Consider the following 16149-nt stretch of genomic DNA (forward strand, 5'->3'; position numbering starts at 1 on the left):
CAGTTTAGAATTAATTAATTACAAAATTCCGGCTCTTTTTAATACATGTAAAAATTTGAACACAATATTTAGAAAGAAATAAAACGTTTATTCAGTGCACTGCACACACACACCAAATACAAACATAAAAAAGTAAAAAGTACACAAAAAAGATAAATAAAAACAAGGTAGGTACAGTACAAGATCCTGAAAACGGAAGTGGACCCTAACTTTTAAGTACAATGATAAAGTCTTTTCAAAATCGCACTCTCCATTGTCATGACCCTATAGTTGGACTATACAACTAAAAAGGAAACAAAAAACAATACTTAGGTGTGTGTGTTGCCAAGCACCGAAACGGACGTTCTATTAACGGACGTACCTATTTCCGTTTGTGGTTGGCAATAGTCGTTTATCTATTTAATATGTATCTATCTAATTATTTGTGTAGATATATCAGGTGTCTGACACCTATATTACAAACTCTGCCTAGTTTGGGGTCGGATGGCCGTGTGAGATGTCCCCATATATTTACAGTTGCCTGACTTGGATATTCCGGTACACTTGCGTGGCGCGCGAGTGTCGCGAGCAGCGTGCCACGGTGGCCGCGCTGCTGACGGCGCTGCTTCACATCTACGGGACCAAGCTCGACTACCTGTCCTACTCTATCATGCCAGGTTTGTGTAGCCACGATAAAAATAAACCCACCATTTATTTACAACAGGCACCGCGAGCCTTCTGCGGACAAATTCATCATCGTCTACACAGTCGATTGTGTACTTTGGTGAGCCTTGCACCTATAGTTGTTGGTACCATGGAACCTACCGATGCATTGGCTCTAGTAGGTAGTCGATGCATTTCTGTACAAGACTTTTGCTTTACTTTAGACTTATCTCACTTGTTTTAGTTTTTTATTGTGGTACCCTTTACATTTCACTTCCAACAGGCATGTTTTCTCTTTAAACAGTAGAATAAATTCTTGTCAAAACTCTATATGACCGTCAAATGACATGTTATTTATTAATTTTATTATACTAGTGAATAAACAACACAACTGATGAATGACTGACAAGTTCACACACACAAACAGATTATTCCGTCGCGGCTCGGGTGTGGAGCGGCGCTCGCGTCTCCGGACAACGTCATAATCATACCATACTTTATCGGATTTGCAGACGTGATGACTTTGGCAGTGGCGACGGAGCTGCCACAGCGGAAGGGTTGGCTCGGCAATGTGCCTTTCTCTGCGAACTTATCCGATGCTACCTTCAAGAAGACCCTGCTCCGACTGTCCGTGCATTTCCTACAGCTATTTCCGAAAAACATATTTGTAAGTTCTTATGAGACTGTGTAACAGTAGGAGTGATTCATTATTGAATACAGTAATTCAATTATTAAAATTATAGCATGAAACAGTGGTTTTTTTCCATTCAAGTGCTCATTGTTGGTTACTGAATTTCTCTTTTAGCTCGTGGAGCACACGGGCTGGTTCCAAGGCCTCACGTATCTGGTGGACCCTGGGCTGGCCTCTCTCCGCACCAAGTGGTCGTGCAGCATATTCGCGGAACTTCGCCAGGAGGCGTTCCAAGCGATGATTGTGACACTCCCTATGGTCCATTGGAACATCGTCAGCGAATACCAACTCATACGCAGGTTTGCTTATAAACTTATAAACATGTTGTTGATGCGTCCCGAGTAGATGGCTTCAAATGTTCCAGGAAAAGAATGACTCTTGGGAGTAAAGCTGAATTTGATTGTTTTCTGCTGTATTTCTGGAGCAATGTTGTTGTTATTAGAAAAGTCCATGATCGTAAAGATTATAAAGGATTTATAAATTCGAATTTTGTTATTTTGTTTTTTTTTTTACTTTAAACTTTTACACAATACAAGTAAGACTGAGCCCATAACCTGTTGTACTTAGAAAAGTCGAGGATTGTAAAGATTTTAAACTTATTACTACATTTCAAATGTGCACATGACGGAGGCGGACAATTCATATATCAAATAATATATTATATACTATACGATGGTTGAGTCCTAAACATCAAAACAATGTTCAACGCGTAAAGACTAGCATTAAGTGATTTTATAGATGCGGTGTAATCTATAAAGTAATTCAGATTATAAATTAAGATCCTCGTAAATTGGAGTAGTAAGCAGAAAGTCTGGGTGTTTATCAGCCTCTTTAATAATATCAGCATTAATTTCCAACCTTCCCCAACCCACATCGCATATCTCCCTAGGACTCAGTCCCCAGTCTTTATCATCCAATCAATTACCAGTCTATGTAAATCTTTCTCGTTCACTTGTTTCATATACTGTGTCTTTCCCAGGCTGCTCTGGTATATAGAGTGGTACCCCCAACATCAGTATGAGGTGGCTACCCTATACTGGGCGTTGCGTCTGCTCCACGCCGCGTTGTACCAGCGGCGGCGGGTGGAGCGCCGTGCGTCAGTGAGACAGCTGCATGACGCTCACGGTGTCAACATCATTGCTAGTAAGCACTTGAAGGATTATTTGTTGTGGATGTGGTAAATAAACATAAATTGTACTTAAAACTGTTATTCGGCTACTCAAAGACAGCTATTCAAAACAGGACCGAGCATGACAACAGCACCATATTAGTTGCGCTCTAAATAGTTCCAATATCTCTAACAGCACAGATGTTTTTTAATAGTTTGCATGTTCTTAGGGACCTTCATTCTTTTGCTGCCAGGAATATGCAGAATACTTGCAAAATTTTACTCACTGCATGCTTCATCTTTAGATCTATGCCACACTTTGATGCGCGAGCGACGCCCACCCATAGTGAAGTGCCAAGAGATTCTGTGCATTGGTCTGAAGATTCTGACCAGCTCTATGGAGAACCGAGAGGAAATCTGCAAGGTCATGGAAACTGACTTGATCTGGCCGGAGCACGTTTGCATACTCGCCAAGAAAACCCTTGATGTCGTCATCAAAGCTCTGGACCAACACCTGATCGTTGGCAATAAGTATGTGCCTAATTACATTCGAATTTTACCTATATCCAATATACACTCACGGGCAATGAAAAGGTTCCACTGAGAAAAGCACCAAATTATTCCTAAACTGAAAAGGCTGGCTTAATGACGCCTTCTGCAACATTGAAGTACATTTCATACAGCATCAGGATATTATCAACTTAAAACGGCTATATTTTGTTTAAATTTTTAATTAAATGTTGAAAAAATGGGTTTGTTTGGTGTCGGCATTTTTTTAGTGGAACTTTTTCATTGCCAGTGAGTTTAAAATGTACAGGCCGAAATTTTATCTGAATAGATTGTATCTCAATGAATGTTTTTTTCTGTAGGACGGTTTCATATTCATGTGAATGACGTTATATTATTATTACCTTCAGGTATATCATCACATTATTAAATACAATTTGGGAATGTATTATCTGGTATCCGACGTATAGACATTGGTTTCTGGACAACAATGGCGTCTACAGACTTCTAGATCTAATAACGGTAAGACTATGTTCCACATCTTCTAAAATAGCGGTTATCATAGACTTTATAAAGTTATTCTGTATTGAACCCTCAGTAGGTACATTTATGGGTAACATAGTAAATATTATTCATTTATTTTATTTCCCTTCGTTTTTCTTCTTCGTCCGCATTAGAAATTTTTCATTTACAATGTGTTCAGAACAACGCGGACTCGGGTGTACCCTCATACTCAATGGTTCAGCACTACAAGGTGTTCAGATCCTTTTAAGACTCAGCTACTGAGTTTCGAAGTACGAAATTCCGCTGTTTGTGAGTCATGAAGTACAGTAAGGGGCAGATAAACCTGACCCCATTCAGAAGCATTGTTACTATGAGATGGGGGTCAGGTTTCTCTGCACCTGACCGTACATGATTCCGATGTACGGTGGCCTGCGCCTAAAAGTATACAGGCGGAGATTTTAAAATAGCGATCTCAAGCTCACATGCTGCTCAAGCACATCCACATAAACACCACTGCTACACACATCACACACAACACGTCCCCGGATTTATAACAGATGTAGCTGGTCCCTTCATCATCAGGGATCGCTATTTTAAAAACTCCGCCTGTATACTTTTAGGCGCAGGCCACCGTACGTTACTTCGAAAGTACGGAATACCTCTGTGTGTGGAAATGTATGGAATAGTTTTTTTTTTATCTGTGAACTTCCGATCGGTAGTTATTGTACCCAACATATTGAGCATTTTTGTCAAAAGCCATCTGCGTCAAAAGGTTTTTATTATAGGACCGACACTGAAATTGCAAAAAAAAATAGAGCTGTTCCATACATTTTAATTGAGTAGGTATTGAAGTATGGAACGCGTCGGGTACATTCGTCTGCCTTCGGCTGTAACACTGATTTAATTAGTATACCCTGTATTGTCAGTAAAATTAATCAAAGGACAACTCGAAGCTAACAAACAAATTTATTTACAAGTGAATAATCATAAACGAAATCATTTAAATCTAACAATAAAAGCTGTAAATTAATATGAGCAACCCAATCTTTGTTGTAAAAAAAATAACAAAATAATATAAAATATAATACAACATTTTCATATAAATTATATACGCGAGACCACTTAAATACTCCTTTAAATCTATTGTTTTGTTTTACAATATAATACGTTCTTTTTTTTAAGATGGTTAGATGTCTTGTTTTTCCTTTTTTATATATCGTTCAGGAGCATAATGTACCTATCGCAAAATGCACCGCGGATATTTTATTTTTATTAGCATAATGTACCTATCGCAAAATGCACCTATCGCAAAATGCACCTATCGCAAAATGCACCTTTCGCAAAATGCACCAATCGCAAAATGTACCAATCGCAAAATGCACCCTTCTTATAATATACATAGCGTAGTTTTTATTAATCTTTTTTCTTGGTTGTACGTAATAGGTCTAGTGCCTAGTTTAGGAGATACTCTTGCTATTTTAAGTGTAAGTAATTAATGATCTAAAACGCCTATACCAATGAATAATTTACCTAGGTGCGCTGATGTACTTATTATTATTAATTATTTTTTATTTAAAACATATTTCAAATGAAATTAAAGTTTAAATTAAAAGATTATTGTTATTAATGAATTTTAAAGTTAAATGTATTTGAATTTTATACGTTTTAATAGCGTTTATACTTGTGCTTAAATATAAAATGTATTTTTATAATAAGTTTCTATATGAATAAAAAATAAATTATTATTATTAAATATTTTTTTTAATTTAAATTAAATAATTTTTCATTTCAGTACGCAAGTCATGGCCATCACGATTTTCTGTTGCATTTTTCTATACAATTTTTTCTGCGCGCGTATAATGCGTGCGCATTACTTTTTGTATGAAATTTTGGTTTTAAATGGATCGTTTTTTGTTTTTTATAATGCGTGCGTATTTACTTTTTGTATGAAATTTTGGTGTTAATTGGATCGTTTTTTATTTTCTTTCTTCTTTGTGCTCGTGACCAACAGCTTACTGATTAAATTTTCAAGTTTTGATAAATTCAGTGTTATTCACCCTTTTCTATAATAAAACTCGTTCAACATGCATGAAGAAGATGAAATAATGTTTTGTATAAACCAGAAAGGACAAAAAACCATAATTTACGGTACTCACAGGTACAACAAACACAGATCCAACAAAAGTGGATCTAGTTTATGGCGATGTATAAATCGCCGTGAATGTTATGCATCGCTATCACTGGATGAAGCACAAAAATACATCACAAGAAAGACGACACATACGTGTCAGCCCAGCGATACACAAATAAAGATTTTCAACCATGTGAATTACTTAAAAAAAAGGTATTATTTTATTTATTTTATTTTATTAGAAGAGAAAACATACAGTGTATATTCTTCAACTTACAAATAGAAATCTATATCTAACACACACACCAGTAAAGTTTTCAAAAATACTTATGTTTGAATACATTTCGAAACAACGCAATCCGCTAACAATTTCAGCAGTAAGTCCTATATAAGTTAAAAAAGATAAACATAAATACAATGTCCATTATCGTTAAATTTTATGAGAGTAGGTACTTATTATTTGAGCTTATTGTAATACAATTATTACCTCTAGGTATTGCCAATTTATTTTTCATAGTGTAGTTTCTAAACTACACTATGAAAAATAAATTGGTCTTAAGTAAGAAAGGAAGTAGGTATTATTCACCGTACCTATATAAATTAAACTAAACTAATGAGTGTCTTACCACGTAAAACTTATGCCTATAAAAGTTATGCCAATAAAAGATATGCCTATAAGAGTATATTAATCAGATATAGATGTAGATGATAGTAAAATAATTCACTTTCGTATACAAGTAATATCATTTTTTATCTTGTATTGGATTTCTGAAAAATGTCAATATCATTATACATTTGATTATAACTAGAGCAAGCTCGGACTATAAAGCGATTCTTAGCATAGTTAGTACAGCATTGGGCAATATGGAACAAACTGCTTGATCTGGAATTAAAAAGTCTGCATTTAAAGCCAATTTGACCTAAAAGATGAGGAGAGTCACATATGTTATTAATTATTTTGTAAAGAAAAACGAAGTCATTTATATCTCGGCGTACAACCAGCGGCTTCACAGTTTCGGGATTGTATTTAAAATTATTGTTTTGTATCTGTCGATATCTCAATACTTTCAAGAACTTATTCTGAATGAGTTCAATAGAATTAATATAAACAGAATAAATAGGATTCCATGTAGTTGATGCGTATTCAAGATGAGATCTCATGGTATGTAAAGATCTTAGACCCGTGCAACAAATATTTGAAGAAAAAGAAGAAAAGTTGCGTAGGGTCGTGCCATCTTCGGATTACGATATGTTACCCACATATTATTCCATCAAAGATACTTTGTACAGGGCCCGAAAATCGTACCTTAAGGGCCCGTACAGGGTGACGTGCCCGGCCAACTTTGGGTTTTCAATGCTCTTCACACAGCACACGCAGTGACACGCACACATGTAAGTTTGCACAGTGGGTCATAAACTTTTACTCGCCAACTTTATTGACAATTATTTTCAAGTAGTGATTTGAGGGTAAGTATAATTTTTAATTACACTGGTAAGCACCAGGAAAGAGTAGAAATTAATAGGGGTGCCACTTTTCTCCATACTCGGAACCCGATTAGCTTTCTAAACAAATGTAGTATTTACTTACTTGTAGAAAGGTAACTACAGGTATTAAAGTGTAGATACTAAGGGTATACTAAGCCGAAAGGGGATGACTCAACTCAAGGGGTCATTCTGAACAACTTTTGTTCTACGAGTTTTGCAAACTCGCGAAAAAAAATATTCGTTTTCCATGGTAAAAAGTCACGTGTCATCAAAGTTTCTATGAAAAAGGTTTTTTTTTTGTTAATTTTTAAAACTCGTAGAACAAAAGTTCAGAGTGACCCCCTGTCTCACTTGTTTTTACCCGACTGCCGAAGGAGGAGGGTAATATTTTTCGATTGTATGTTTGTATGTTTGAAAGTATATTTTTTGGTAGCAGAATAATATTTTTTCTTATTTTTAGGGTTTCGTACCTCAAAAGGAAAAAAAGCAACCGTTATAAGATCTCTTTGTTGTCCGTCTGTCTGACTGACTGTCTGTCACCGCCCTTTTTCTCAGAAACGGGTAAAGATATCAAGCTGATATTTCGCATAGATATGGGGAGTACCCCAAAAAAATATTGGGGTACTTCCTCTCCCATACAAGTAAATTGGGGCTGATATTTTTTCCGGTTATTTTGATGGTGTAGGTAGGGTATCGTTGAATTGGTCTTTTAATATAATAGGTATAAAAAAAGGTTAAAATATAATTATTTTGCTTTTACCCTTAAATTTGGGGACCACACCATAGACAAATCCTAATTAAAAAATGATTTCAATAGATGGCGTGTTTTTATGTTGGGTTACTCAGAATAAGAAGTGATGATATCTCAGAATAATAATGGTTAATGGTGCTATTCCGCTGAGCACCGAAACCGGTGGGACACAAGTGAAAAGTGGCGGTTCCCCTCATCTCGCATAATCTTTATTGACCAAAACTCATTTCGCATAACTCGTATGGTCTAAACTTTTTTGGCCGAACCATCACTTCGCCAAGAATTATGTGGCATAAGGCTCGTTTCGTCTAAAACGCACGCACGTCTCTTTAGGCACAATCTTTAATACCTAAGTTTCGTTTGCTCAAATTTATGTTCGTCTATAACCTATGTATAATCTTGTTTCTCCCAATGTTATCTTAATAAATAATATGCGGAGCGTTTTCCTACAGCGGAAACAATACAAGGCACCAGTTTGCGCTATAGAGAGACGCTCCGTCAAAGTTAAAGCCAAACAAATATTATTACTTTGTATAAACCTATTATTAGGCTATTCAAGATTTGGCCATACCATTATTAGGCTAAACAAGATAATGCGAAATAACTTTTTACTAATCGAGATTTATGCCATACGATTTTCGGCGAAACGAGACTTTGACCAAACGTTACTATGCAATACGAGATTAGGCAAATAAATCTTGGGCCAAAAAAGGTAGAACCGAAAAGTGGACATGAAAATGCACTAGGGTAGACCCTGCTCCTAGAATAGGGCATGAGTTTGTGATTTGTGTGCGAGGATGGAAACTTGGAATATTTTCTTGATTTTTTTATTATTGATGCAATAACATATAGTATTTTTTCTGAGTTACCAACCGAAGTCACCCCGTGACAGGGTGACTAGACAGGTACTTCAGCAAATTACGCCATCTATCGTTGGTTTTTTTAGTAACTACTGTCTATAGAAGAAATTCCGTCATTATCAATTTTAATAATAATAATAATAATCTTTATTTGCACACCATGAAACATAACTTAAATTTAACTTAATTAACATACATGCACAAATGGCGGTCTTATCGCTAAGAGCGATCTCTTCCAGACAACCGTTATAGATAAAAAGTTAAACATTGGAAAAGGGCACTTAGGTGTACTTAATAATTACGAAATTAACAACTAAAAACAAACAAAATTATTGAACATATAAAATACATATATAATTATAAATACATACATAAATAAATAAATAAATAACAATAATTAAATAAAATAATATATATTATAAATATATATTAGCTCTGACAATTTAAATAACTTAAATAAAAATAATTTAACTAAGACTCAACTTGTTCTTCAAGATAATGACTTTTGATCATACGTTTAAAAGACGCAGGAGATGGCGCTTGCCTTATATTTAAAGGGAGAGCGTTCCATAGTTGGATGGCTTGGACTGTAAAAGAGTTGGAGTAAAAAGAAGTTGTATGGGGCGGAATATTTATACGAAGATTTTCAGTGGAACGTAGATTTTTATTGTGTGTCGTGAAGCGAAACTCGAAACGTTCCTTAAGGTATGAAGGTGAAGACGGATTAAACAGTATCGAATAAAGCAGAGAGAGAATATGTGTATTCCGGCGAAGGCGAATAGGGAGCCACTTGAGTTTACGACGAAATTCAGAAACATGGTCATATTTGCGTAATCCATATATGAACCGTATACAGACATTTTGAAGTCTCTCAAGTTTATTTAATTGCTCTTCAGTTAAATCAAGATAGCAACTGTCGGCATAATCAAGAATAGGGAGAAGGAGAGATTGTGCGAGCGCAATTTTGGTGGCTGTTGGGAGAAAGTTCCGCAGTCTGCGCAGACAAGCTGCCGAAGCAAACACCTTCCGACTAACCTCTCCCACTTTCGCCATCCATGTCATACAGCTATCCATAATGATGCCCAAGTTTTTCACTTTTTTACTATACTCAATACGGACGCCATCAAATAGGACTGCTGGCAGCTGTCCGTAATCGAGTTTTGATAGTAGACGAGAACTTCCTAAAATGATGACTTGGGTTTTTGATGGATTTACTTTTAGTCCATAGTTATAACTCCACTCTAAGATTCGGTCTAGATCACAGTTAGTGTCATAAATGGCATTATGCAATTCAGATGGAGAAGCAAGGGAATAGATCTGAAGATCATCTGCATAAAGGTGGTAGGAAGAAGTTAAATTATCAGAAATACTATTTATGAAGATGGCAAAAAGAAGCGGAGACAGCACGCCACCTTGCGGGACACCAGCCAGGGTATTGCACCACTGTGAGTCAGAGTCCTCAATACGAACTCGTTGCCGGCGTCCGTGCAAGTAACTACGAAACCAGTCAATTACCGTTGGAGATACGTTAAGAGATCGCAGTACCCCGAGGAGGATATCAAAATCTACTGCATTGAATGCGTTACTGAAGTCAAGTAGTGACAGAATAGTCAGCTGACCATTTTCCATGCCTAGGCGAACATCGTCTGTGATTTTAACTAGTGCTGTGACTGTGCTGTGCCCAGGTCGGAACCCAGATTGATATTGGTTCATTAGGTTATTTTTCACTAGAAAATCACTGAGCTGTCGATGGACGAGACGCTCTAGTACTTTGGATAGGAAAGGGAGGATGGAAATGGGGCGGTAGTCGGACATAGTGGGATTGGGTTTTTTAGGTAAAGGAATAATCTGCGCCTCTTTCCAGGTGGATGGAAATGTGTTGGAGGAGATAGAGGAATTGAGGATGTGGGTTATGACTGGAAGGATAATATCAATTATGGGAAGAATCATTTTACGACTTACACTGTCACTACCGACTGCATTCGAAGTAATTGATAGGATGCTTTTCTTAACGTCACAAGCAGTAACTTGACTAAAATTGAAAGGAGTAAAGTCAGGAGTTGGCATTGAGGAGAGGTGATTAAGAGTTCTTTGCTTGGTACCACTATCCATGGCTGAAACAGAGGTGAAGTGTTTATTGAGACTATCCAAGTCTAAGTCTTGAGGGATCGAATCAGAACGTGATTTGCCAACTCCCAGTGACCTAAGAAAATTCCAAACTTTGGCCGGATCTCCGTTCTGGACGGCATCATGGATATGGCGTCGCTGTGCATCCCTACACACCCTATTGCAGTGATTTCGTAATTCTATGTACCTTGTCTTGTTCTGAGCTGAAGCCTTCATTTTGTACCGGGATTTGGCTGCTGCTTTTTGGTTAAGGAGACATTTTATTTCGTCAGTGAGCCAGGGTGCAGGTAGATGTTTCATCTTTACTGACCTTATGGGTGCATGAACATCATATAGCTCAATGAGGAGAGAGTTGAAGACAGAAATTTGCTCATCAACAGTGCCTGCATTCAGAACAGCGTCCCAATTGACATTCTGTGCATCGCTGTACAGATTGTGTTCGTTCATACCACCAAAATGGAGCTGCAGAAGAATTCTTGATTTTGCCTTAGGGGGGCGTATTTTATAGGAAATATAAATCAAATCATGGTATGAGAAACCATCAGCTCCAAACTGGCCGTGCTTCACAACATGATCTGGGGAAGAAACAAGCGATAGGTCTAACAGAGATGGGACAGAATTAGGATAATGATGTGTAGCACCTGAAGGTAAAATTGTCATATTGCTAGCTTTGACTATGGAAGTGAGGGAAGAAGATCGCAAGTCATTCTTGAGAAGACAGGTATTGAAGTCACCCATAATAATAATATGTTTATAGTTTGGAATAAAGTCTTCTAAAAGCTTTTCAAATGAATTGAAAAAGTTTACATTTAAGGAATGACTATAATAAACACCTACTAAAACTTTAGTGTGAGACAAGGTTGCTTCGACCAGTAGATGTTCACCAGCACTGTCTGGCGGCGGCTGAGATGACAAATTTACTATTGAGAAAGGAATATGTGAACGTAGGTAAATTGCCACTCCTCCGCCGCGAGAGCCTGTACGGTCATTGCGAATCAGATTGAAACCTGGTAAACTATACGATGCTGAGGAATGGAACGGCTTCAGCCACGATTCGGACACTAAAATAGCGTGAATATGTTTATTACCATGAAATGTTGCTATCAGTTCAGAATAATGTGCCGGGATACTTTGCGCATTGATATGAACAACATTAAAGTTGTTCAATCCAGAAAAGGTACTACTAAGAAGATCACTAAGTGCGGGTAAGCTTTGGAAACTATCATCACTGTCGGTTTTTTCGATACTGTTTAATTCATCCTCAGATGAAGAGGAAAAAGATTCATAAACGTTGTCACTATCATTATCAGAGCAAGATAACATTAAATAAATAAGTATATAGTAAATAAATAAAATAATAAAAAATATATATAAATCTACAACTAGTTACTAAACTATTTATAAAGTTTTTTATAAAGTTCTCATCTGCCAGTTATTGTTACTTTTAAATATATAATTTAACTAAATTGATGAATAATTATTCTAAGCTACTCGATATAAGTTCAAAAGCGTAAGCATATTAAATTTACATATAACGGAACGTGACTTACAGGATCTCAAAACAATGAATTTAACTACCAAGAAATGCAGTCTGTGAACAGTTTGGAATGACAGTTGCACGAAATTGACGTTGACACTTAACACAAACAAACAAAACAGTGACACAAGTTTACAAAAAGTTTGGTTACCTGCAAATAGATTATAAATATCACGATATAACGCAATAGAGAAAAAAAAGCCTACTATGCCTAAACTTACTACCTATTACTTCTTCGACGCCCTCTGCAGAGGAAACCTAAAATATCTTTCTGTCTCTCTGAAAAACATACTTAATAGCCCAAACTCGATGTTTTTAGCTATTAACATTTTTGAAATAAAATTCAGTCACCACCTTGTTTTTGCCCTCATCAGATCCTCACGAGACCATTCCTCAACCAGTACCATGAGACTGTGTTTTTGATGAATCCTAACCTAATGTTCCTACGTATTGTCATCACTTAGATCCATTCGCTATATTCCTGCTCCTCATCGGACATTTACGAGACTGTAATGTCACGCGAGAACATTGCCCACTATCTAATTTAATTTAATGTATTGAATATAGTGTAAGAATTATGCTTCCTCAATTTCAAATCAAATTATGTTGGTGTCATAAAAGTTGAAAAAGTGCAATGACAACCAATGTGCAGTGATTTTGTATCTGTACACGAAAAGATCGCGAGCTGTCAGTGCTGCCTAAACCGACGTGACCCTTCTTTGGAGGCCAGCGGCCAACTGAGTCAAACGTCGCTTGTGTTTATGATTTTATAACACAGAAAGCCGCCATAGATATTTGTATGAAGATTTGAGGGAAAAAAATTGCCCAAGTTTGTTATTAATGTACACAAAATAGGTGTGTGTTTATTTAAAAATAAGGTATTTATCGCCTAGTCCAAGCATTTATCTTTATAATTTGATAAGAATCATATGAAAATTCTTTATAATTACGACACAGTTGTTACAATACGGGAGTGTTATTTACTGGTTTTTCTTGATATTCTGAAATTAATTTACAGTTATCCATAACTATTTACTTAAATTCAAATGATTCAGCACCTAGCTAGACTCTTCGGCTACCTGTGTGATTTTTTTCAAGGCTGTAGAGCATCATTTACTATATAATTCTATGACAATGCCAACCCTCGATTCCCTATTGCCGACCCTTAACACAAACAGATTGACTCATACATACCAGCACAAACACTGCAAGTGTACCTGAGGTATTAGGACGTGAATTTCTTGTATGTGAAGATAGTATTGAAGAGAGTGCCAATAACAAAATTTTAGTATTTTCAACCACTACAGCAAGAAACATTATATTGAGAAAGTCGGGATCGTATTACGCAGATGGTACTTTTAGGTGTGCTCCACCTCCATTTTACCAAATGTACTGCATTTAGACATTGGTTCCAGCCCAAAATACAGAAACATAATTCCGGTAATTTATACCCTATTGCCAAACAAAACGGAGGAGACTTATACCCGATTGTTTAGGATATTGAAACAAGAATTGGGCATCCAGATCACAACTTTCAAATGTGACTACGAACTGGCGCAGATCAATGCAGTCCAAGCAGTTTTCCCGGAGTCACAGGTCAGCGGTTGTTACCACCACTATAATGACGCCATTTGGAAGAATGCGGACAAAGTAGGATTGCTGCGTACCAGCCATGGATGTAATATTGCAAGGATTGCGGCAATAATACCACTTGTACCAGCACAAAAATACCAGCTACGTGGCTACATATTTTAGAAGAAGCCCCACAAAGTGCTGAAATGAATGGGTTCAAACAATATTACGAACAACAATGGTACCCAAAATTGCGTCCAGTGTTGCTCAGCTGTGCCGGCCAGAGACACAGAACTACAAACGCCTTAGAAGGATGGCATCGGCGCATCAACACTGGACGTATTCCTAAGAAACCCAGTCTGTTTATGTTCGTATACAAGTTAAAAAAGGAGAGCAGGTATTGGGACAAAAGGATTCGTAACTGCTGGTTGAAGGTAAAACCTGACCGACGCAATAAACATATTCTGTACTAACACAAAAAACTTCAAACACTGTTTAACTAGTGTTTAAAACGATATTTGACAGATTTTGTAGGCGTTTGACAGCTATAAATACCTTTTAAACACTGTCTAAGTTTTTGTGGTAAGACCCATTATCTTTGATAAATTATACAAAAATCTTTTATCAAAACTGGAAGCAAACACAATCACGTTACCAGTATTTAAAAAAAAATTGCAATTAGTTAAATGAGTTATTAACTTCTTATTTTACTAATTGCATGATTGAAATGTGTTATTTGCTGAACTTACTGTAATTGTATATGTGTTTTATTATTGTCTTTAAAAAAATGCGTGGTTGAAATGTTTTATTTTATTAAATGTTTTATGTTTTGTTTTATTTTATGAACTTACTGTAATTGCAAATAAGTTTTATTTTTGTTTTAAAAAAATGCATGATTGAAATGTTTTATTTGATAAACTTACTATATAATATTATGTTTTTTGTTTTGAATAAATTGCATCATTGATTTTTTTTATTTGATGTTCTGTGGTTGAGAGTCTGATATATTTTTATTATATGTTTGAATGTTTTGGTTATTATATGTCCTTTTTTTAAAAAACTTATTGAGTGTTTTTTTTTATTAAAAAGTAGGTTTACTTAAGCCTGGTTTCCACGTTACACGTGTTTAGTAGTTAGTTTTGATAACTAAATTTAATGCGTCTTCAGTTCATTCATGGCTAAAAGAAAGCGCAATTGAAAAAAAAATACATATGGCTGAAACGACCTCAGCTTATATGTATACAATAAAAACCTACCTAGATCACAATAAACATGATAAGACTATAATTTAACTTTATATAAATAATTCTATTTATACATAAGTAATATTACAAAATAGCTCTTCAACGACTGTTCTGAGGGCTCAAATTTTAATTTTAGTTCTGTAAACTAAAACAAAAAATTGCCAGAGCAAAATGAGAATTACGTAGACACACATAGAGTCGAATTTTAAATAAATAATTTAAGAGATTAAGGCCATGTTTCACAATGTCTGGTTAGTGGCTACCTGTGAGATAAAATACATGCTGTCACTCATTGTTATTTTTTTTTACAGTGACTGCATGTGTTTTATCCTACAAGTAGCTACTAACCAGACATTGTGAAACAAGCCCTAACAGAACTAAAATTAGAATTTCTGCCATCAGAAACGACGTCGATGAACCCGTTCTTCTCCTATACCACACAATACCAACACTAACCAAAAGTTGCATAAACCCTAATTTAGTTCTTTAGCTGACAACAATTCTAACTTGCAACCTGCCATATCAACTATACTTACCTCGTTTCAGCTAAGAGGATTCCAGCGACGATGTGGAGACAATTTTAGTTTTACAGTTTTAGAGATTATTCCATATAATTAAATTGTATAGAGGTTGTAGGTTGTCCATCGACTTTATATGGGTATTATAATAAAATTAATTTAAATAATTGACACAGATTATGCAATAGTATTTGTTTAGAAAATAGATTTACAAACAGCGGAATTTTGTATTTCGAAATTCAGTAGCAGAGTCTTATAGTTTAGTGCCTTGTTTCTACACTACATATATCAAGACAACACACTACAAAGGCTGCTCTTACAGATGGTGGGTCGGTGGGCGCAATGCTTGGTGTTGGCGCTGCTGTGTGACCTGCTGCGAGCCGGAGACGGGGTCAGTCAGCTGGTGACATGGCGCGCCTCCTTCAACGCCGCCAGTGCTGTAGGTACCTCTATAACAGCTATAGAAAACATG

The 16149-nt window shown here is 36.2% G+C and overlaps 1 protein-coding gene across 1 annotated transcript in view; it reads left to right on the forward strand.

The window, feature by feature from the left end:
• Positions 1-16149, forward strand: part of LOC105388275 — a 251699-nt gene that overhangs the window by 62155 nt on the left and 173395 nt on the right. Inside the window, exons 7-13 of the mRNA XM_011559157.3 lie at positions 517-656; positions 1155-1309; positions 1448-1632; positions 2313-2476; positions 2747-2972; positions 3359-3470; positions 16000-16116. Of these exons, the coding sequence (XP_011557459.3) occupies positions 517-656; positions 1155-1309; positions 1448-1632; positions 2313-2476; positions 2747-2972; positions 3359-3470; positions 16000-16116 (1099 nt within the window). The remainder of the gene's footprint in view (positions 1-516; positions 657-1154; positions 1310-1447; positions 1633-2312; positions 2477-2746; positions 2973-3358; positions 3471-15999; positions 16117-16149) is intronic.

Source organism: Plutella xylostella, chromosome Z (assembly GCF_932276165.1).
Source record: "Plutella xylostella chromosome Z, ilPluXylo3.1, whole genome shotgun sequence".
In the NCBI taxonomy this organism is placed as follows: Eukaryota; Metazoa; Arthropoda; class Insecta; order Lepidoptera; family Plutellidae; genus Plutella; species Plutella xylostella.